Source organism: Pristis pectinata, chromosome 3, assembly GCF_009764475.1.
Source record: "Pristis pectinata isolate sPriPec2 chromosome 3, sPriPec2.1.pri, whole genome shotgun sequence".
In the NCBI taxonomy this organism is placed as follows: domain Eukaryota; kingdom Metazoa; phylum Chordata; class Chondrichthyes; order Rhinopristiformes; family Pristidae; genus Pristis; species Pristis pectinata.
In genome coordinates this window covers 92120762-92143696 of record NC_067407.1, presented here as the reverse complement: position 1 = coordinate 92143696, position 22935 = coordinate 92120762, and the positions used below count along the sequence as shown (strand labels likewise).

At 40.4% G+C, this 22935-nt stretch overlaps 1 protein-coding gene across 4 annotated transcripts in view; it reads left to right on the top strand.

Annotated features, from left to right (window-relative positions):
• The window catches only part of LOC127568334 (homeobox protein Meis1), a 196956-nt gene that overhangs the window by 115442 nt on the left and 58579 nt on the right, over positions 1–22935 (top strand). For all 4 annotated transcript variants that reach the window (XM_052011954.1, XM_052011953.1, XM_052011956.1 and 1 more), the window contains exon 9: positions 1683–1759. In XM_052011954.1, coding sequence (XP_051867914.1) covers positions 1683–1759 — 77 coding nt within the window. The remainder of the gene's footprint in view (positions 1–1682; positions 1760–22935) is intronic.

Below are 22935 nucleotides of genomic sequence, written 5' to 3'. Positions count from 1 at the left end.
CTAACTCTTGCAAACTGGCCAAAATCTACAATTCTGCTGTTGTCTGCAGTTCAGGTGAACCAAATATAAAAGGTTCACTCATCCATTGCACTTAACAGAATTCTAGTGACGGTACAAGTTATGTCTTGGATTTCGCTTTAGTACCTTTGTTAGGTTTGCAAGTAACTGAAGGTAATTTTAAACTGGGAATGTTTCTCAAGGCAAAGCAAAATAAATCTGCACCACTCGTTTTAAGGAAGACTAGAAACTCTGTACACATTGTTTTCTACAGCTTGTTATTCTACACATATCCCATACCAATGAAGTATTATTGGATGGGATATTAAACTGAGATCCGGTCTATTCTATCGATGGATGTAGAAGATCCCAGTGTGTTATTTTGAAGAAGAGCCAGGTGCCTTGGCTGACATTTATCCCTTAATCTACACTAACAAATTAAATTATCTGGCCATTATCACATTGCTGTTTGTGTAAAATAGCTGTGAGCAAATTTGGTGCATTCTTTCCTGTATCACAACAGTGATTACACTTCAAAAGTGGTTCACTGGCTATAAAACATTTCTGCATCATCCTAAAAGGACTATAAGAGGTACCATATAAATGTAAATCTTTATTTCTCCTGTTCACAGGGAATAGTACAACCCAGATCCAATGCAAAGCTAATTTTGCATGCAGCTAGCTGAGCACTTTGGATAAATTAGCACCTTAAGCAGAATCTTTTTTATGAACGAGAGTGAGGATTTCCACTTTACTCTCTCAAGTCATTGAGTTCGTCAAGTAGGGTACTGCCAACCTTGCCACTGAAACCCAGCACCATGCAGACAGCAATATAACTTTGGTCTACAGAATTGTAAGTGCATTTCAGACTGACTAGCCTCAGCAGAAATAAACATTGTGTTCCCTGGTTTCAGAAACTATGAAAAAGTTCATACCAATTTTTCCAAGTCAAAATAAGAAATGTACAGAAAGAGTTTTTGAATGATGTTTTAGTGATCTGGGAATTTAATGGTAACTTTATTATAGAACTATTTTTATTTCCCTTTAAAGAAAGACAGTAAGCTTTGTCACTTTCACAATTAAGATTTCTAGTAAGTAATACCATGAATTCCTCACCATTCAAATCAGATCATTTCTTCCATTCAACGTTTATATTGCATTATAAGTTTTGCACTAGTACTATTTAAAGCTGTTCATCCATTTTTGTGCTGTATGAAATTGGTGTTGCTTTGGTTATTATTTGAGAAGTTTTTTAATATGTTGCGTCATCCAAAAACCCACCTACTGGATCTCAGATTCCCAGCAAAGTTGGATGGTTGTTTTCAAAAATCAGAATTTTATAATATCTCACACCCAGAGGAAAAATGGGATGCTGATACTAATTATTTTTATGGTATTCTGTCAAATTGGCTGTCTAGTGTTCTCATAAAGTTGAGTGAGCAGGTAAAGCAAGGATTTTAATTAATGTAGCTGTTTCTACACTTCACTTAACTTTATAATTGGCTTCCCATTTTCTGTCATTAATTAGATGATTTCAGATCCCACTAACACTTAGGAGAGTACAGTGCCTCAGCTTACAATAATTAATGAATTCATTCCAATTTAATGCATTTTCACAGTACATGTAAGTATTTTTACCTGATTATTCTGTTCTAATGCTACCTCTTTGGCTTGGCATCTTCCAGCACCCTTACCCTTCAGAAGAACAGAAGAAGCAACTGGCTCAAGACACAGGACTAACTATTCTGCAAGTGAACAACTGGTATGTAGTTTGACTTTGTTTACATACAGTGAGCATTGATGCCTCTGGCAAATCATGGCAAATGATCTGCATTAAGACAACACACCTCAGTTGTTTGTATTCCCTACTGCTTACAGAGAAGCGTCTTCTCTGTAGATAAACCAGTGACTATTGTCATTTTGTGGTTCGCTTTTATTTTCTTGCAATACATGAGCATTTTAACAAAGGCCTTCACAATACAGTAATTAGATTCAGGCTTCCTAAAGAGACAAAGAAAAATGACAATAACAATAACTTTTAAAGAGATTTATTTTCCCTATCCAGTTGGGCAAGGAAAATAATATGTAGATATACAATTATCTTTAAATACTGAGTGGCAATGATATCATCGAGGAGATAGCTTGAAGCAGTCACTGGTGCTGAGCTTGACATGTGTGAGGGAACTGAATTAGCATCCGTTGATACAGTCATTAACCCAGGGTGCCTTAGTGTTCTTATCATTTCAACTGTGTGTTAATTCAGCTCCCTCATGCTCTAAGCCAATTCCCAGATGATGTCATCAACAGTCCATGTTTGAGTAGAAATATGCAAACAAAAATATAAGGAAACAAAGAGATATTAATTTAGTTCTTTTGCAGCTCATCTTAAAAAGGACGGAGGCACTCCCTTTAAGTTATTGCTAGCACAATTTAAATGTTGAGTTTAAATTGGCCAGAGCACAACTGCAGTAGTTTGGCTAATTTTAAGAAAAATACATAAATTTATACAGCAGCACTCTTGATATCCCAAAGCACTTTGCCCTGCTGAGCTACTTCTGAAGTGACGCCATGGTTCATCTGGATAAAATACAGCACCCAATGCGTTGTGCAGAAAGCTCCACGAAGAGAAGTGTGGTAATTTACTGACGTTGATCGAGGAATAGATAATGGCCAAGACGACAGAGATAACTTCCCTGTACTTCTCTTAAATAGTTCCACGCAATCTTTTATGTTTACCTGAGAAAACCCCATTGAAGGTCCTCTCCAGCATCTCTGACAGTGCAGCACTCCCTTATTACTGCACTGCTTTGGTACTCAAAAAATGGGACTACAACCTACGACCTTATGACTCAGAGCCAGGAGCTAATGAGTAATGCACATAGGGGCGGAATCACAAAATGTTTTATCGTTCTGAAGCAGACCTTGTCATTAACTCAATTGCCACCACATCTGTTAAGTATATATTTCTGATGTTTGCTCCAATTATCTGAATTAATTATAGATTTAAAGGAATTATTTTTCTCTACCCCAAGCCTCACATTCTTTTTTCCTGCCCTCCGTCTTTCTGGAAAATTATTCTTCGGCAACCAGCTGTTCCTTTATCCTTGGGTCCCTCGGTGGCTATTCCTTGTGTGCACCTTTAGCCAATCATCCAAGATAGCTTGCATTTATGTAGCAGATTTGATGTAGGAAAGCGCCTCGCGGATCTACACAGAAGCCCAGGAGGTACACAAGAATGTGAAGTGGAGTGTGGCTAAACCCTCTTTCACCCTCTGTCTGCGAGTGGCCACTTTTCAGCTATCAGTGAAGGGAGCCTGAGAATGTCCTTCCCCTGACTGCGTGGGGTTCCTCCAGGTGCTCTGGTTTCCTCCCACATTTCGAAGACGTACGGGTTAGGAAGTTGTGGGCATGTTATGTTGGCGCCAGAAGTGTGGCGACACTTGCGGGCTGCCTCCAGAACACTCTATGCAAAAGGTGCATTTCACTGTGTGTTTCGGTGTACATGTGACTAGTAAAGAAATCTTAATCTGTACCTTCTGCATCAACTTCGACTAAACCCATTATTGCACAAGCTAGAATGGAATTTGTGTTCTTCCAGTGTATACGTGCAACCTGCTGCTCTCTTTGACTTCATTCTAATCCAGTCTATGGATTGGGGCTTGACCCTAATGACTCAGAGGTATCATGTAGATAGTTCTTGTGTACTTGGTTGCTTGGCTTCAGAGTAATATTGGTGCTGCAGCTGCCTCTCGGTCCACTGGCAGCCACCTGTTCAATATGCTGAAATGGTATATTTTTTCCATTTGTTCTCAATAGATGAAACAAGCCCTTTCTATTCAAAAGCTAGAGCTGTGCAGTAAAACTTTGTAACAAGGTGTGATTTGTTGCTGTGTGTCAGCACAGTGTAAATCAGACTTCATATACTTGCAGCACTGAAATTTTGCTGGGTATCGAAATTCAATAGGCATTAAAACTAACTGTATCTAATTAATTGTCTAAGTATTTTAGATGGATATTTGTGGTAGGAAATTCTACTCCCTTTGATGTGAAAAAGCTGAAAACAGCCAAAAATAGGTTCACAGTTGTGGGGTATACCAGTTAGCAGATAAAAGTATTTGTTCTCTCAATAAGTGTCAGAGATTAATATTTTACAGCCTTGATTACAAGCATAATCCATTTTTGTGATTAACTAGGGCTTCAGTGTTGACATCATCTGCATTAACAAATCCTTCAGTTAGTGGTAGAGGGAGGAAGCCTGTGGGAGAGAGTTGTAACATTATTAAACTCCATTACAGAAAATGCAATTTCTGTCACTATAATCCCAGTATTGTTCAATTTCAGTACCAGAGAGATAACTAGCTACTTACAATATATTTGCTTTTGAAGCTTTAATTTATAAAGTGCACTATCTGGCAGACACAGACAGACTAACATGAGTGAAGCATGTAAGGGTTATCAATTTCCATGACCTAACAGCAACCCTAAGCAATCGATTTCTCCAGCTGCAGGGGGCAGAGGATAATGGGATAGCAGTTTGCCAACAACCTATAGGAAAGAAGTGCCCATGGTGCTTTGCTGGCCATAGCAGTTTGAGTGCACATAACATCCTAACAGAACATTTCCTTTCTGGCCACAGGATTGCTACTCCAAGCTGATGTGGGGAGGAGTAACCAGAGTGCATAATAACTGTGCCTGCCTGTCAATATTACTTGTATTATACTTTGAATCATCCACAGAGGCATTGTAAAGAATCAGGCGGTGGAATTTCTTCCTGTGATATCTAACCATGTGGTTATGTTCTTTAGTTTTAAGTGAGGTCTAAAAAAAAATATATATTTTTATATATAATATATAAATATATATATATATATTAGAAAGACTTATATACTAGAAATATCTAGACAAGTGGATTGAAGAAATGCTGAAGCAATTCATTATTATTATATAATTACTATTTAAATATATATAATTGGATTATTTATAATATGTCAAAATAATTTCTTTCTGTGTTTATAAGGATCTCTTGGGCTTGTGAGAGGCACCAGGTTTCTGTTGATTTTTAAAGTAGCTTCCTGGTCAGAATATCTTCTTGCTATTGATAACCCTCAATACAAAACTCTTCCAAAGATCCAATCAAACAGTTCTGGCCATCCATGCCTTGAGTTTGAAAGAACCGCTTTCAGCCAAAACAAGTATATTTTTAAATAATGATTAATTGAAGACTTCTTCAGAATTCTTCTGGGATAGTAATGTAAATAAAACTCACTAAAGGGAAAATGATGAATGTTTGCAATAATTTTTGGTATATTAGTAAAATTCTCTGTGTAATTTGTGAAAATGCACTTTTGTAGGAGAGTATTTTCTGCTCTGAAATTTACTAAGGCACATGCACATTTTTGTATTATTAATGACAAGTTGCCGTAAATCTGTGTTGCAGAGATTAAATAAAAATGCTGTGGGGCAGGCTGGGTGCAGATCAGTCATAAATTATTGGCAGAAAGCACAGCATGTGGGAATGCATGAAATGCAAATACAAACATAAATGCTTGTCTTGTAGGACAGTAGCTGTGTTTGCTGTACAACAATTGCATTGGGGGTGGAGAGGGAATACCCATTCTTGTAAAAGAGATAGGAATTGTTCAGAATGAGGTACAGAACAGAATGCATTTTTCAGTGCTTCTTGTGAATAGTCCATGTGCTATTAGGCGGTGCAAGGTTAAGTGAGCTATTGCCCACAAAAGCAAACAATAATACATTAGTTCATCATATTTAGAATAAGGATCTTCTTTCATTTGTATCACTTTGGTTAAAGCCCCATTGAAAGTTCAGCACAACATTAGAGGTTACTTTTCTATCGGACTTAGATTTTTTAGCCTGCATAAAGCAACAGTGCTCACTGTTGACCAAGAAGAAAATTGCCCACAGCAATTTAGTGATCTCTGTGGTGTGAACTTCCTTTTTTCTGGCATTGGTTGCTGTCAGGCATCAGTTCCACTGGAGCCACGATGTCCAGCAAATTTATTTTAAAAAAAAATTACTTCAAAACACAAACCAAGAAGTGATAAGGACTGAAGCAAGCAGTTTTACCAGAGGTAAAGCAAAAATGTCTCAGTTGGTGGATTGAACATGGGGAAAGAGGTCCACTTCAAGATAAAATCATAAGGTTAGAGCACAAGGGATTACAATACAGGTAGAGGTCCAAAAGGGTGGCTTTGGTTTTTCTGCATTTTGTTTCATAGTTCAACTTCTTTATTGCAATAAATTATTATTGTGTGTTCAGGTCAATTGCATATATAAGTTATGTAAGCTTTTAGTATTTATTGATGAGTTTCACTCTCAAATCAAAAGCTATATTGATTTAAATTAAAACCGAATGGCTCTAATAGTAGATTGTATAATAATAATAATAGGATACCCTGGTCCTCAATTAAGGCAGCATTTGCTTATTTTTTAATCAACTATCTGCTGGACTGCATTGACTTGAGTATTGCTGGTTCACAGGCAAATGTATCAGAATCTGAATCAGCTTCATTATCACTGACTTATATGTCGTGAAATTTGTTGTTTTGTGGCTGCAGTACAGTGTGAAGACATAAAATTATTATAAATTACAAAATAAATAATTAGTGCAAACAAAAGGAATAATGAAGTAGTATTAATGGGTTCATGGATCGTTCAGAAATTTGATGGCAGAGGGGAAGAAGCTGTTCCTAAGTTATGGAGTGTGGGTCTTCAGGCTCTTGTACCTCCTCCCCAATGGCAGTAATGAGAAGAGGGCACGTCCCAGATGGTGTGGGTCCTTAGTGATGGATGCCGCCTTCTCGAGGCACTGCGTCTTGAAGATGTCCTCGATAGTGGGGAGGGTTGTGCCCATGATGGAGCTGGTTGAGTCCACAACCCTCTGCAGCCTCTTTCGATCCTGTGCATTGGAGCCACCATACCAGGCAGTGATACAACCGGTCAGAATGTTCTCCACCATACATCTATAGAAACTTGCAAGAGTCTTTGGTGACATACCAAATCTCCTCAAACTCCTAATGAAGTAGAGCCACTGGTGTGCCTTCTTTGTGACTGCATCTATGTGTTGGGCCAGGATAGATCCTCCAAGATGTTGACGCCCAAGAACTTGAAGCTGCTCACCCTTTCCATTGCTGACCCCTCAATGAGGACTGGTGTGTGTTCTGCCGACTTCCCCTTCCTGAAGTCCATAATTAATTTCTTGGTCTTGCTGACATTGAGTGCCAGGTTTTTGTTGTGACACCACTCAACCAGCTGATCTATCTCACTCCTTCTCAGCGCCATCTGAGATTCTACTAAGAACAGTGGTGTCATCGGCGAATTTATAGATGGTGTTTGAACTGTGCTTAGCCACACAGTCATGAGTGTAGAGAGAGTGGAACAGTGGGCTAAGCATGCAACCTTGAGGTGCGCTTGTGTAGATTGTCAGCGAGGAGGAGATGTTATTACCAATCTGCACTGACTGTGGTCTCCCGGTAAGGAAGTCAAGGATCTAGTTGCAGAGAGAGGTACAGAGGCCCAGGTTTTGAAGCTTGTTGATTAATACTGAGGGGATGACGATGTTGAATGCTGAGCTGTAATCGATAAACAGCAGCCTGACATATGTTTGCTGTTGTCTAGGTGCTTCAAAGCAGAGTGGAGAGCCAAGGAGATTGCATCCGCTGTAGACCTGTTGTGGCAGTAGGCAAATTACAGCGGGTCCAGGTCCTTGCTCAGGCAGGAGTTAATTCTAGCTATGACCAACCTCTCAAAATGGGTGGAATGATTACATTACAAGAACAGAAGAAAAGAGGAGGAGTAGGCCATCAGGCTTTTCAAGCCTGTCCCGCCATTTAATATGATCATAGCTGATCTATGCTGGCCTAACTCCTATCCTGTGCCATTTCTCCATACCCCTCTATTCCTCAATCTATCAAATATTCGTCCACCTCCACTTTGATTACTTATAATGATCCAATTTCTACCACCTGCCAGAACAGAGAAATCCAGAGTTTCACCACTCACTGTGAGAAGAAGTTTCTATGTCCCTCAGTTTTAAATGACTGGCCCCTTGTCCCCCTGTTTGAGATTCTCCCACCAGTGAAAACATCCCAGCATCTACCCTGTCAAGCCCCATTAGGTCACTCCTCATTCTTCTAAACTTCAAGGCATACAGGCCCAAACTATTTATTCTCTCTTGGTAGGACAATCCTCTCAGCCCAGGAATTAGCCTGGTGAATCTCCTTTGGACTGCCTCCAATGTTACTATATTTCTTTTAGATAAGGGGACCTAAACTGTGGACAGTATTCTCGGTCTGGTGTCACCAACACCCTGTACAATTGCAACAAAACCTCTCTATTTTAAAACTGCAACCCTTTGCCATGAAGGCTAAAATGCCATCATTGTGAGTGGAGTTGAAGGTTCAGGAGAGAATGGGTAATCTACCACTTCCCTCAAAGGGCAAGGTAGTCCATTGGTCATGGCTGTGGGGACATGTCTTCTGTCATGCCAGGGGTCAAAGGCAAAAAACATCATGTGAAGGTAGTAGTAGGAAACCATGTGATACGGTATAGGTGTAAATGAATGAAAATTTGGAAAATCATAGCCTAATCAGTGGGAGCCAGCACGTTTCTCTACAGAACAGGTCATTTTTGATTAATTTAATTTAATTTTTGAGGAAATCGCAAAGATAGAAGAGTTGAAGCAGATAATAACATCAATCTTAGAACAATCTGTGGTTTCATTAAGTTACACCAAGTCTACAGCACAGATACAAGAAATTCTGCCCCTCATGCTGGTGCTTGTTCTCAGCACAAAAGTGGTCCAACCTCTCTTCATCTCACAGTACCAGCGGATTCCCCTGCAGTATTTCTGTTGTTCATCTCAACTACATGGTAATGAGTCCCACATTCTCACCACTCTTAGGGTAAAGAAGTTCCCCCTGAATTTGCCGCAGGACCTAATAAGAGGTATTTTATAATTATGCCTCCCAGTTCTGAACACCCATCATGTAGAAACATTTTATCCATGCTCACCCTGTTAAACCACTTCCATTTCCCTTGAGACCTCTATCAGGTCACCCCTTTAACAATTTTCTGAAATGAAAGAACCCCTGGTTAAAACAAACTCTCATTTATACATCTGGGTGTGGACACTTATTTGATAAACACTTATTTTCACTGGAACATTTAATGCCATTCACCAGCCAGTTTATTCCGATAATGAGCCCAAGTATTATTCAAGTTAACCACACTGTGCATTTGCAGGCAGAGATCAAAAGTGCAATTTGTAAATGCATCTCAGAAACGGCAGCAACTTTCAACATTCCTTCAGGCATCAACTTTGCTCTGCCTGTGAAACCACGTGTGGCATTGGCACACAAGACATTTTAGACCTGGTAAAGCAAAATGTACACCATTCTCTCCTTGATAGTGGTCTGGCACCAGTTCCACAGCAAGAGTAAGATTCAGAATATTTTCAGAGCTCAAGCAGCACACCTCAAAAGTCACATTCTGATTGGGGGAGTCTGGAGATTTGGAATTCTGTACTTAAATAATATTCATTTCTGTCATTTCCTGCCCAGCATTTTATGTGATGTACATCTGTCATCGTTTATACGTCAAAGTTGGGAGTCACTGAACTTCAAATTGGTGCAACTTGTTTACTTCCTTTCTAAATTGCATTAGATTACAGAAGATTGGGGGGGGTATCTTCTGCAACATTTACTAATGGGCACCAGGCTATTGTTATTTGAACAAGATGGATTTCTCAACACTAGGAGGATGAAGCAGCTTTTCTTACAGGAGACTCCTAATCGGGGTTCCTTAATCAGCGCGGCACGGTAGCATAGCGGTTAGCGCGACGCTATTACAGCGCTAGCGATTGGGGTTCGATTCCCGTCGCTGTCTGTAAGGAGTTTGTACGTTCTCTTGTGTCTGTGTGGGTTTCCTCTGGGTGCTCTGGTTTCCTCCCACATTCCAAAGACATACGGGTAGGTTAATTTGAGTTTAAAATGGGTGGCGTGGACTTGTTGGGCCGGAGGAGCCTGTTACCACGCTGTAAATAAATTTTTTTTTAAAATTTTTAAAAATTTAAAAAAATTTAAATTTAGTGGTATTTGGATATGATGATGATTAAGTTTTTTTTATTACCTCTAGGATTGAGGGAAAATTTAGACACTGCTTTCTGCTTAGCTGGATGGAATCCACAATGAATGTGTGTTATGCAGAAGAAGTATATTTAAAGGATTAGCCTTATTGGCTGAACATTTGACCATATAGTTGGTCAAAGTTTAATGTCCATAGGACTGTGCCTCCATAAGACCGTGGCTTAGAAATGATTCCATACATAAAAAGACCCATTAAAACAGCCATGCTAGTTTTGGACAAATTCTACTGCATCTGAGGCTTGGGTGTCAAGCCCGACAGAACAGTTATTATACACCAAAGCTTGAACAGAGGCCTTTGATGCCAGTGGAGGAAATCAGACAACCATGGATCGCAGGGGAAGGGCACAGTTGAGTGTGGACAGGGTGGGAGGGTTGGGCCTAGCATCAATGGGAGTCGAGGGTATTAGGAAAAGCAGCAGAATGTGAAGGGTCATCATTGGATACCTCAAGAGGGTGAGGCTTTAAAGGGCGAAGTAGTGGAAGAAGGGGAATTGGAGCTATTAGGTCTCAGATTAAATTACTTCATTTACTGCACTCTTCAAAAGAATTTTGATGAATGCCTCGAAACCATGGCTTTGCTATATTTGACATGCCTTTGCTTTTATAGCTTCCTATATAACTAACCAGGAAAGTTTCAGTATTTCAGTGGTAGGATGGGTTTTACAGGTGCTTGCAGGCTCTGTCTTCCCTCCTAGAACTGCTACCATTACAGATTTAACCCATTTGTGTTGATTGCATTGGCCACTTCTGTGCTGGTGCACTGTACCAGCTTGTTTTCACCTGTGTAGTGGATAACACTTCCTCGCTTCTGAGTCGAACAGTCGAAGCCTTGAGCCCAGGGTCCTAGGCACAAAAGCTCAGCTGGGACACTAGTGCAGTACTGAGGAATTGCAACCTGTGGTATTTGGCAGTCATTCAGATCAGATGTAAAGTCAAGTTCAGATCTGTTCTCTCGGGCAGATGTGAAAGACCCTATGGCATTATTTGAAAGAAAAACAGGGCAGTTGTCTTTGGAGTCCTGATCAATATTTGCCACACACTCAACATCATTGAAACAGATTACCTTGTCATTATTGCATTTTTGTGTGGGAGCTTGCTGTGTGAAAATTGGCAGCAACATTTTCAAGAATACAACAGTGATTGCAATACAAAAGTACTTCATAGCCAATGAAGTACTGCCTAAGATTCTGAAAAGGATGATATAAATACCAGTCTGACTCCTTCAATTTTTTAAATTGTATTTCATTTTAATATTCTTTCTCTCCTTGCTTGATTTTACTGGCAGTTATTTTGAACCTTCAAGCCCAGTTATTAAAAAGCAAACTACAAGCACACATTGAATTTCATAGTGGGCAAGAAGATCAGCTAGTTGTACACAGAGTGACAATGTTCAATATGCATAAATTCTCCAGCAGTGCTGTAATGTAGAATTCTCTCCTGATGGCCATTTATGAAATATGGAGAGAAACCTTACTTAGCTGGGAGTGTGTCAAAGACCAATTCATCCATCTTACTTGTGCTTGTTGGCCTAATTGGCTTCTTGGCTTTTATTTTAAAGTCCCTGCCACTGTAAAATCCCCTCGTCCCACAGCTCTCTGATATCTGGTTCTGTCTTCTCTCATATTATTGTTCAGAATTGTTCCACCATTGGCAACCCAGCTTTCAGCTCTGAAATTCCTTCCCTAAACCATAACCACCTCTATTATCCTGTAAAGCACTCCTTGAAAAACATGGCTGAAACTTAAGAACATAAGAACCTAGGAAAGAGAAACTTTAGTAGGCTATTCTGTCCCTTGTGCCCACTTTGCTATTGATTAAGATCATTGCTGTTTTTTTTAGATTAGCACCATTTTTCTACACTACCCTTATATCACTTGATTAATATCTCAAATTCTATTGATTTCTGCCTTGAATAGAGACAGCTCCTTCACAGCTCTCTTGGGTAGAGAATTCCAAAGATTCACTGTCCTTTGTGTGAGGAAATTTACTTTTATCTCTGTTCTGAATGGTTGGCCCCTTATTCTGAGAGTGTGACTCTTGGTTCTAGCCAGGTGTCGTATCTACCTTGTCAAGCCCCTCAAGAATTTATATGTTTCAATGCGATTCCCTCTCATTCATCCATATTCAACAGGGTACAGACCCAGTCTGCTTAATCTCTCAAATCTGTCATCCCAGGAATCAATCCAAGGAACCCTTGCTACACTCCCTTTACTACAAGTATATCTTTCTTTAGAAAAGAGAGGTGTGACCTGCAGGGCCCTGTAGAGACACAAGAGACTGCAGATGCTGGAATATGGATTAAGAAACAACCTGGAGGAACTAAGTGTGTCATCAGCATTTGTGAAGGGAAAGGAATTGATAGTGTTTCGGGTTGAGACCATTCATCAGGGCCTTGCATCAGGGCCCTATATAATTAGTGCAAGATGTCTCTACTCTTGGACTTAATTTCTCTTGCAATGAAGGCCAACATACCATTTGCCTTCCTAATTGTTTGCTTACCTGCATGTTAATTTTCAGTGATTTGTGTACAAGGACACCTCGGTCCCTGTGTACACCAGTAGATTTCAATATCGTGCCATTTAAGGAGTACTCTGCGTTTCTACTGTTTCTACTAAAGTGAATAGCCTCATATTTTTCCACATTATTTTCCAATTAAGTCCACGCCCGTTCACCTTGCTTGTCTGAATTTCCCAGAAACCCCTCTGCATCCCCCTCACAGCCCACACTTCCACTCAGCAGTGGATCATAAGCTAACTTGGGTATATTATACCACGTACTGATGTAGATTGTGAAGAACAGCAGTTCCAGCAGTGACTACTGCAGTGCTCCACAAATCACCATGTCCATAACCAAAAATAAACCATTTGTTCTGAACATCTTCTGTCTGCTCCCTAACCTTCATTCCACACTGGTATATTATCCCTAGTACCCTGTGCTTTAATTTTTTAATAATCTCTGTGTGGCACCTTATTGAAGTCCTTCCGGAAGTCTAAAACCCAACATCAACTTGTTTGTCCTTGCCTGTTCTGCAAGTTGCAACCTGAAGGAACTCTCAGCAGATTTGTCAAACATGATTTCCCTTTTACAAATTCAAGTTGACTCTGTACAATCCTATTCTCACTTTCTAAGTGCCCTCTTGCTTAATAATAGATTTCATCATTTTTCCCACGCTGATGTCAGGCTAACAGGTCTGTAGTTCCCCGTTTTCTCTCTCCCTCCTTTCTTAAATGCATGTGACCATTCTATGACCTGGTATTACTGACCCCATCTTCGGACAATCATTTTGAGAGAGGTGTTTCATATCAGATTTCTGAAGTTGTCAGAAAGTGTGCAGGAGTTGCGGAAATATATTGAGAGGATGCATCAGGTTGTTAGAAGCTGATCATCATCGGTCCCATTCACCTGTTCCTCTGAGTGTTTTCTCATCTAAACTAACATCTCCTTACATGTCTTGAAGTTATATATTGTTTGACAACAAACTTCAAAGCACATTTCTATAGTAAAGGTGCTACATTAAGGTTAATTCTTGTTGTTGGAGCATTTTCTGAAGGATGGGACCAGCGATGGTCAGTTTGAAGCAGTCTGATGCATCATTTTAATGCATTTCTGTAGCTTCTGCACACTCTCTCATATCTGCAGGATGCCTGATGTAATCATCTTTTCAAAATGATTGTCCAGAGATGTGGCCAGTAATATGAAGTCATAGAAAGGTCACAGGTGTATAAAGGCAAGGTTAAAGAGAATCAGGGCTTACTGTGTGCTCTAGGAACTCCTTATTTTTTCTTATGAATCTTCCATGCATCTGACTCACTAATGTAGCTGCACCTGAGCTTATGGGATATCATCTGACAGCATACATCGTGTGCCACAATAGCACGCCTGTGATATCAGTGCAGGGCCTGTGGATAACACAGACCGGAGGCCTTTATAATGTTTGCAGGACCTGTTTCAGCATTACTTAAAGGGAACCTGCCAAGGAGGACTGCATTGGAGATCAGTTTGTAAGTAAAAAACTTACCCACAGCAAGTGCTCTTCTGCTGACCTGTCCATCACCAATAGGCAGGTCCTTCACTTGCTCCCAAACCAATGACAAGATGGATGGTCTGTACAGTGTCTGGGACAACTGAACAGGCATATACAGTACTGTGTGTTCTACTGCAAGGACCCCAACCAGCAGTCACTCTTCACCTCCCCTCGCCTACACAGATGGCCCTGCCAAACTCTGCTCACTACTGATTGATGTTTGACCTTACCCTACCTCTCAAAATGCCTGTTCCCTTGGACATTTCCACATGATCTGTGAAGTGCACCCATGATGTACCTCACACACAGAGCTCATGAAGGCTTTCCGTTGTGTTCATCATGTGAGACCATTTTCAAGGCACACAGTGTCTTGGCCTCATGCCTTGTAGTTTTTTGCATTAGGAGACCTTTGAGTCATATTCACTGGCCTGCCACACATTGCTGATTTAACATGGTTTTCCAGGGATTGAACAGTTTTGACACCAAGTCATTCTACTGACTTCACAACTGTAAGGCTGAGCAGTCAAGGGGCTCTTCTCTCTAAAAATGTGAAAACTGAGGGATGATTTAATAGAAGTCTTTCAAATTTTGCAGGTTCTTGAAAGGATTGGTGCAGTGTAAGTCTCTTCACTTGTGGGCTAACCAGAAATAGGAACCAAAAGTATAAACTTGTTATAACTCCAACCCCTATGCAATGAAGGCCTAAATGCCATTTGTGTTGAGGCCAGATGTAGGTTGGAGGAGCTACACCTCATCTTTCACCTTGGTAGTCTCCAACCTGACAGCCTCAATATCGATTTCTCTAACTTCCGGTAACCCCTCCCCTCTTCACCCCTTTTTTGTTTTCCTTTGTCTTCCCTCATTCCTATGGCCCCCTTCCCCCTTCTCTTTCCCCTTCCTCCACCCTCATGAGCTGCCCATCTATTCCAAACCTCCTTCCCTTTATTCCTTGGTCCACTGCCCTCTCCTAATGGATTCCTTCTTCTTCAGCCCTTTGCCTCTTCTAATTATCACCTCTCAGCTTCTTATTGTCTCCCCCCTCCCCCACCTACCTACCTTCCCCCTCTCACCTGGACTCACCTATCACTTGCCTGCATGTACTCCCCCCTCCCCTGACCTTTTTATTCTGGCTTCTGCCCTCTTCCTTTCCAGTCCTGACGAAGGGTCTCGACCTGAAATGTTGACTGATTATTTCTCTCCACACATGCTGCCTGACCTGTTGAGTTCCTCCAGCATTTTGTGTGTGTTGCTCCAGATTCCAGCATCTGCAGAATCTCTTGTGTCTCTGCCTTCTTAACTACTTGTTGGACCTGCCTGCTACTTTTTTTTGTGATTCATGCACTAGAATACCCAGATCCCTCTGTACTTCACTCACTTGCAGTCTCTCTCCATTTAGATAATAATCTACCTTTTGATTTATTTTACCTAAGTGCATGACTTCACACTTCCCTGCATTAAACTCCATTTGCCAGTCTTTTGCTCACTCGCACAACCTATCTAGATCCTGTTACAGAATCACAGTATCACCAGATGCCCTTCCACCTATTTTTGTATCGTTGGCAAATTTGGAAACCTTACATCCTGTTCCTTCTCCAGGTCATTAGTGTAAATAGTGAACAATTGTGGGCCAAGAACTGATCACTGCAGTACTCCACTAGTGACTGCTGCCATTCTGAAAAGGACTCTTTATTCCAACTCACTATTTTCCATGAGACAGCTAGTTTTCAGTCCTACTTCTTCTGATCCCAAGGGCTTTTAATTTATTCACCAGCTTCTGATGTGGCGCCTTGTCAAATGCTCTTTGGAAATCTAAATATACAACATCTACAGGTTCCTCTCTATCAGCTCTCCTTGTTACATCCTCAAAGGTTCAAGCAAATTTGTCAAACGTGATTTATCTTTCATAAAACAATGTTGCGTCGGTTTAATTATACTCAGCTTTCCTAAATGATTAGCTGTTTCCTCTTTGATTCTTGACTCTAGCATCTTGCCAGTAATAGCTGATAAACTAATTGGCCTGTAGTTCTCTGCCTTCTGCCTTTCTCCTTTTTTGAACAAGGGATGCATTTAAGGGGAAGTTAAAGAATCATGAGGGAGAAAGGAATAGAAGGATCTGCCGATAGAATGAGAGGAAATAGAGGGAGAGGAAGTCTATGTAGAGCATTAGCCAGTTTTAACTTTGAGGAGAGATTAGATAGAGTAGGGTTGTTTCTTTTCAAAACAGAGGAAACTAAATTGAGGTGTTTAAAACAATGAGGGGCCCAGAGCTCACTTAGCAGAGAGGTCAAAAATCAGAAATCATAGATTTAATTGGTGGAAAGATTAGAGAGAGATGAGGAAAGATGAATGTAGTAGAGATCTGGAACTCACTGCTTGAAAGAGTGGTGGAGGCATAAAACTCTCATTACATTTGAACAGTGCTTGGATGTGTACTTGAAGAGCAGTGACTTGCACGGTTCTGGATTTGTGCTAGATGGTGGGATTAAGCTAGGGAGCTCTTCTTCAACAAGCATGGACATTGTGGGCTGCATGATCTCCTTGTATGCTGTAAATTGTTTTGCTCTATCTATCTGAAGGTTTGATATAACTCATACACTCAGCACAATCTAGTTGCCCAATTCAGGATCTGCATTTGAAACAAAACAAATCTGCAGTCAATCTCTAGGTTGATCCATCATTTCCAAAAGAGGGCATACCCAAGTGTACTGACCTTATAATTGTTTCTGTTTGCACAAGGTTGGTGTTGGATGCAATGCAAGTATTTCGAATATCCTTAAAAGGATTTGATTTCTGAATTGGTATTTTTTAAGTGACTGGTTACAGCAGTCTGCTGACTAACAGTCCTATAGTTTTACCTATTCAGATCCTGTGCTGTAATTATGCCAACCTACATCATTTGGGCCCTAGTGATATGAACGAGGAAAGCAGTCCCTTGGCGCTAACCTGACCTTCTCATAATTGCAGCTGCTCTCCGTAGAACCACATCAGTAGCTTCTGATGGTAACAAAGGGGTGTGAAGATTCCAAATGTGTGCTCCAGTGTTTGCAAACTCACTGCCAATAAAAGCACAGTCTTCAATGGCATTTTGTCATCTCTGTTTTTTCCTGCACTGTTACAACAGAGAGACTTTTTGCTTCTCTCTCTACGTCCAAATTCTATTCCTATGTTAGACTAAATGTCTCGTACCTCCAAAAATATCTCAGTTTCAGGAGTGTTTAAACAGGCTGTCATGTCTAGAAAATCTGACAAATAAGGAAACAGAAACATTGATTTATTTTAAAGGCTAGAACTAGCATGCAAGAGAATTCCAGTTGAACATAATGTTTCTTTACTATTTATTATCTACTCTTTGCTCACAGATGCCTGAACTTTTGTTTTCAAATTCTTCCATGACAACTTCATCCCCAACCCCCAATTTCTATTTTCTGTAACTGTTCTGTAGCCCTATAGCCCTCTGAGATATATGCATTTCTTCACTTCTGGCCCCTTGTACACCCCCAATTCTAATCATTCCATCATAGTCTGGCATGCCTTCAGCTGCTATGGCCCTACACTTGAGAATTCCCGAGCTAAACCTCGCCAACGCTCTCTTGTCCTTTAATACATTCCTTAAAGCCTAACTCCTTGACCAACCTACTGCAATAGACATGGCTCAGGTCGAATCTTCTTGGAAAACGATCTGTGAAGAACATTGCTAAAGGTACTATACAAATGCAAGTTTCTATTCAGAAAATTTCCTTTTATTTCTGTAGAAAATCCTCAGAAAGCAGAGTCCTCATTTTAGCTTGCCACATCTGAGTGAAGTTGTGTTAGATTTCAATTGCAATACATCATGTCTCTTGCACACTCTTTTCCATTTACGATATGTCATTTGCCTTGGTACCGTGTCATGTGTTTTCAATGGTCTTGTCTGCACGAGTGATAACTTTCACGTGAAGGTATGAGCTGGTTTAATATTTTACTTCCTCCACCTCTTGACTTCTCTCATGTGAAAAATGGATTTGATTCGCATCTATGATTACCCATATCTTCCCACACTATTCCCTTTGTGAATGAATGCATTTAAAACTACAGTTGAACACGTACAATATTTCTCAAAGAACATTAGCTTATGGCAAAGCAGCAAAACTGCTTTCTCAAAAATTAATTTGGAAGATATTACCAAAAATGCTATCCTTTTGATATAAATTAGTCTGGTCATTTTTGAAGTTAGCACAAATCATGAAATACATCAAAGCATCAACAACAGGCACCCTTGCCAGCTCTGTAGATCTGTGTAATATTCCTTGTTTTAACTTAAATTCAAGTGAGTGTGCTAACAAACAAATGCTTTTCCTGATGTATATGATATATGCCTTAGTGTACTTGTGAAGGCATCACAGTGTTCATTTTAGACCTAAATATATGGGGCGTGATAAAGAAGTCTGCAGATGAAACAAAAAGCCATGTGTTGACACAGAGGAGGGAAACTTCATACGTCAGGATGATATCGATGGTGTGCTCACTCGGTCAGAAAAGTGCTAAATGGAATTTTGTCCAAAGAAGTGTCGAGCAGTGCATGAAGGAGGTTGCAATAAGACAAGGGAATGCACAATAAATGAAGGATACTGAGTGGTGCGTAGGAACAGAAAGATTTTGGAATTTACATCAAGGGTCCTTAAAGATGGCAGGAGAGTTCAATAAGCTAATTAAAAAGGCATATCGGATGTTTTCCTTTACTTCCTTTAGAATATAAGAGCTGGGAATAAAATCAGAAAATGCAGGAAATACTCAGCAGGTCAGTCAGCATCTATGGAGAGTGTAAAACAGAGCTGAAGTTCCAGATCAACAATCATTGGAGTTACACTAGCATGATACATTAGGTCACCAATGGAGATGATGCGGAGGAGATTTATGCAAATGTTGCCACGACTGGACAGTTATAGGCATGAGGATAGATTGGATGGGCTGGAGTTATTTACTTTCGAAACAAAGAAGCTGAGGGGAGATTTAATTGAGGTTTATAAAATTATGAGCGGCCCAGATGGGGTAAATAACCAGAATTGATTTCCCTTAGCAGAGGTGCAAAAAACGGGGAATAGATTTAAACAACTCACCCTGAGGAAGTGAGGGTTCTGAAACTCACAGCCTGAATAGATGAACCATAGAACCATAGAACACTACAGCACAGAAAACAAGCCATTCGGCCCTTCTAGTCTGTGCTGAAACTTTATTCCGCTAGTCCCTTTGACCTGCACCCAGTCCATAACCCTCCAGACCTCTCCCATCCATGTATCTATCCAATTTATTCTTAAAACTTAAGAGTGAGCCCGTATTTACCACGTCAGATGGCAGCTTGTTCCACACTCCCACCACTCTGAGTGAAGAAGTTCCCTCTAATGTTCTACCTAAATCTTTCCCCTTTCACCCTAAAGTCATGTCCTCTCGTACTTATCTCTCCTAATCTAGGTGGAAAGAGCCAACTCGCATTTACTCTGTCTATACCCCTCATAATTTTATCAAATCTTCCCTCATTCTTCTACGCTCCAAGGGATAAAGTCCTAACCTGTTCAGTTCTTTCCCTGTAACTCAACTCCTGAAGACCTGGCAACATTCTAGTAAATCTTCTCTGCACTCTTTCAATCTTACTGATATCCTTCCTATAGTTAGGTGACCAGAACTGCACACAATACTCCAAATTTGGCTTCACCAATGTCTTCTACAACCTCACCATAACATCCCAACTCCTATACTCAATACTTTGGTTTAAGAATGCCAGGATGCCAAAAGCCTTCTTTACAACCCTATCTACCTGTGACGCCACCTTCAGGGAATTATGTATCTGAGCTCCCAGATCCCTTTGTTCCTCTGCACTCCTCAGTGCCCTACCATTTACTGTGTATGTCCTACCCTGATTTGTCTTCCAAAAAGCAACACCTCACACTTGTGGTGGAGATGGTGGAGGCTATCATATTTAAACATACTTGGATGTGTACTTGAAGAGCTGTGACTTGCAGGGTCACAGACTGGCATGGGCACAATGGGCTTGATGCCCTCCAGTTTTATAACTCTATGATTCAAGTTCACAAAGGAATTTGACAAAGTAAGTAAGGAGAAACTGCTTCTAATGGCAGTTATTGACCAGAGGGCATAAGTTTAAGATAATTAGCCAAAAAATCCAGAGGGAAGATTTATTTTATTTGCATGGTTGTTATGATCTAGAACACACTTTCCGAAAGGGCAGTGGAAGCAGATTTGATAGTAACTTTCAAAAGGGATTTGAATAAATATTTGGAAAAGAAAAACTTCTGGTCAGTGCTCTGCCAACTCCTGCTCCCTGTGTAGTTCCTCCTCCATCAGCAGTCTGGCTCCAATTTCTGGCACTTCCTAAACCTCTATACTTCTTTCCCTCTCTTTCCACCTTTAAGATGCTCCTTGAAGTCTACTTTTGGTTGACTGCCTATTATCATTTCACTTGGCTCGGTGTCAAATTTTGTGTGATAGTATTCTTGTGAAGCCCCTTAAACCAGTTTATTCCAAAAATAAATACAGGGTTGTTGTTGTGACTTCTCCATTTGAATGACTTAAAACCACAGCACACTGTTTGGTTTACTTAACCACAGTGAAGTCTGATAATGATATTGTTAAAGAGAAACAACCAGTCAGCTTTCAAAACATCTGATTGATTATCGTTAACTATTCTTGCCTTTGCACTGTTGTTAAAATGTGAGAAATATCTGAGGCATGGACAGGTTTCTATTGTGAATCTTCTTAATAAGTCATTGATAAGAATAAGAGATGCTCTGTTATTATTGTGTGTGGGGACTAGTAGGAAGGGAGAAGCAAGCCAAAGAAAGGTTTCACAGCAAAGCAGGAAACCACTTGGCCCATCATGTCTGTGCCATCTCTAAGAGCAATCCCATCAATCCCATTCTCCCACTTATTTCCCTGTAACCTATCCTTTCTCACATGCCCATTAGCTCTCCCCTGGTTCTCCTACCACCTACCGAGACGAGGGGCAATTTACAGTCACCAATTAACCAACCAACCACCAGGTCCTTGGGGTGTGGAAGTTTCCTGGATGCCCCAGTTTACTCCACACAGACTGCACCCAAGGTCAGGATTGAACCTGGCTCCCTGATGTTATGCAATGGGGCTGCTCCATGGTGCCACAAACCAATCAATCCCCTTCCCCTTTTTGATTCTTCTTGCCATTAAGGAGTAATTTACCGATTAACCATCCAGCACATTGTTGGGATGTGTCGCACTTACAGAAGACTTCATTCATTAAGTACTCAGATAAAGAAATCATGTGTTTACTTGCAAGTTGGAGTAGGGGATTTCTTAGTTTGCATTTAGAATGGTGCACCAGAGCAGGAGGCCATTCAGCCCATATTGACAGTGCAGGCTCCCTGAAGGAGCTATCCAATTAATCACACACTTTGTACATAGCCCTTTTAATTGTTCCCCAGGAACTATTTCTCCAGCTCCCATTTGAACCTACTGAGTCTGCCCTACCACCCTTTCACCCTGTGCATTCCAGACCACAGCTGTCTCCTGTGGCAAAGAAAGTGATGGAGCTTCAATTTTTGTATACCAGAGAGCGGTGGGTAGACTTTCAAAATGGGCTTGTTTTCCTAGAGTTATCTCTTAACTGATATCTTAAAATGCAATAAACCTTAATTCCCCTTACCCTTGCACTAATTGGATATTAATGTTCCTAATTTGGCACTGATTACCAATTACCTAATCTAGTCACATTTTTATACAATGCAGTTGTAAAATGGAGAAGGCGGGCCATTGCTTTGATGATTAATGGATGACTGATAATGAATTTTTTTGAAGTTTATGTTTTTCTCATCTGCTTTGTCCCTTTATATTCAGGAACTGAGGATTCATATTGAGATTAGATTTTAAAGATTAGCTGGTTGGCATGCTGTATCACGTGGCAGGAGTGTGTAACAGGAATTTCTTCATGGCAATCAGTACACTCCACATTTCCTTCTGCTATTAAAACGAAATTGTAGAACTTATGTTCAATTTCTAATCATTTTGACCTGCACAAATCAGATTGCAAATGGCAGAGGAGGTGACTGGACTCTGTATCGCCATATCACCAGCCTTGTGATGTTGCTTTGCATGATTCTAAAATGTAAGTCAGCACTCTCTCTTTCCCAGCACTCAAAGGCCTGCAAGCTTGTCCTGATTTTCAACCCTAATACAAAGGGAAGGAACCATTCAGCACCTTAACTCTGTTTAACCATTGTCCTGAGTTCAAATCCCACCATGACAGCTTGTGGAATTTAAATTCAGTTAATATTTTGGATTTTTTTTAAAAAAAAGCTACACATGAGTAATGATGATTACAAAACTGCTGGATTGTTGTAACAACATCTGATTCACTAATGTCCTTTAGGGAGGATTTCTGCGATCCTTGCCCAGTCCGTCCATGTGTAACTCCAATTATCCTCCATCATGATGCAGTAAACCATTCCGTTCGAGTGAAAAGTAGTGGTAGGCAATAAATACTCAGAATGCCAAAATCACCAAAAAATGAATAAAATAAATCCCTGCCAAGCCTGTTGCAGGGAGAGGGAATTCCACATTTCCGCAGTCCTTTGTGTGATTTATTTTTTTGTCATTTCAGTCCTGAGCAGCCTTGCACTAATTTTAAGATTGTCTGGATTTCCCCACAGGAGGAAATAGCTTCACTGAGTCCACCCTATTGAAACCATCTATCATTTTAAACACCTCAGTTTGATCATCCTC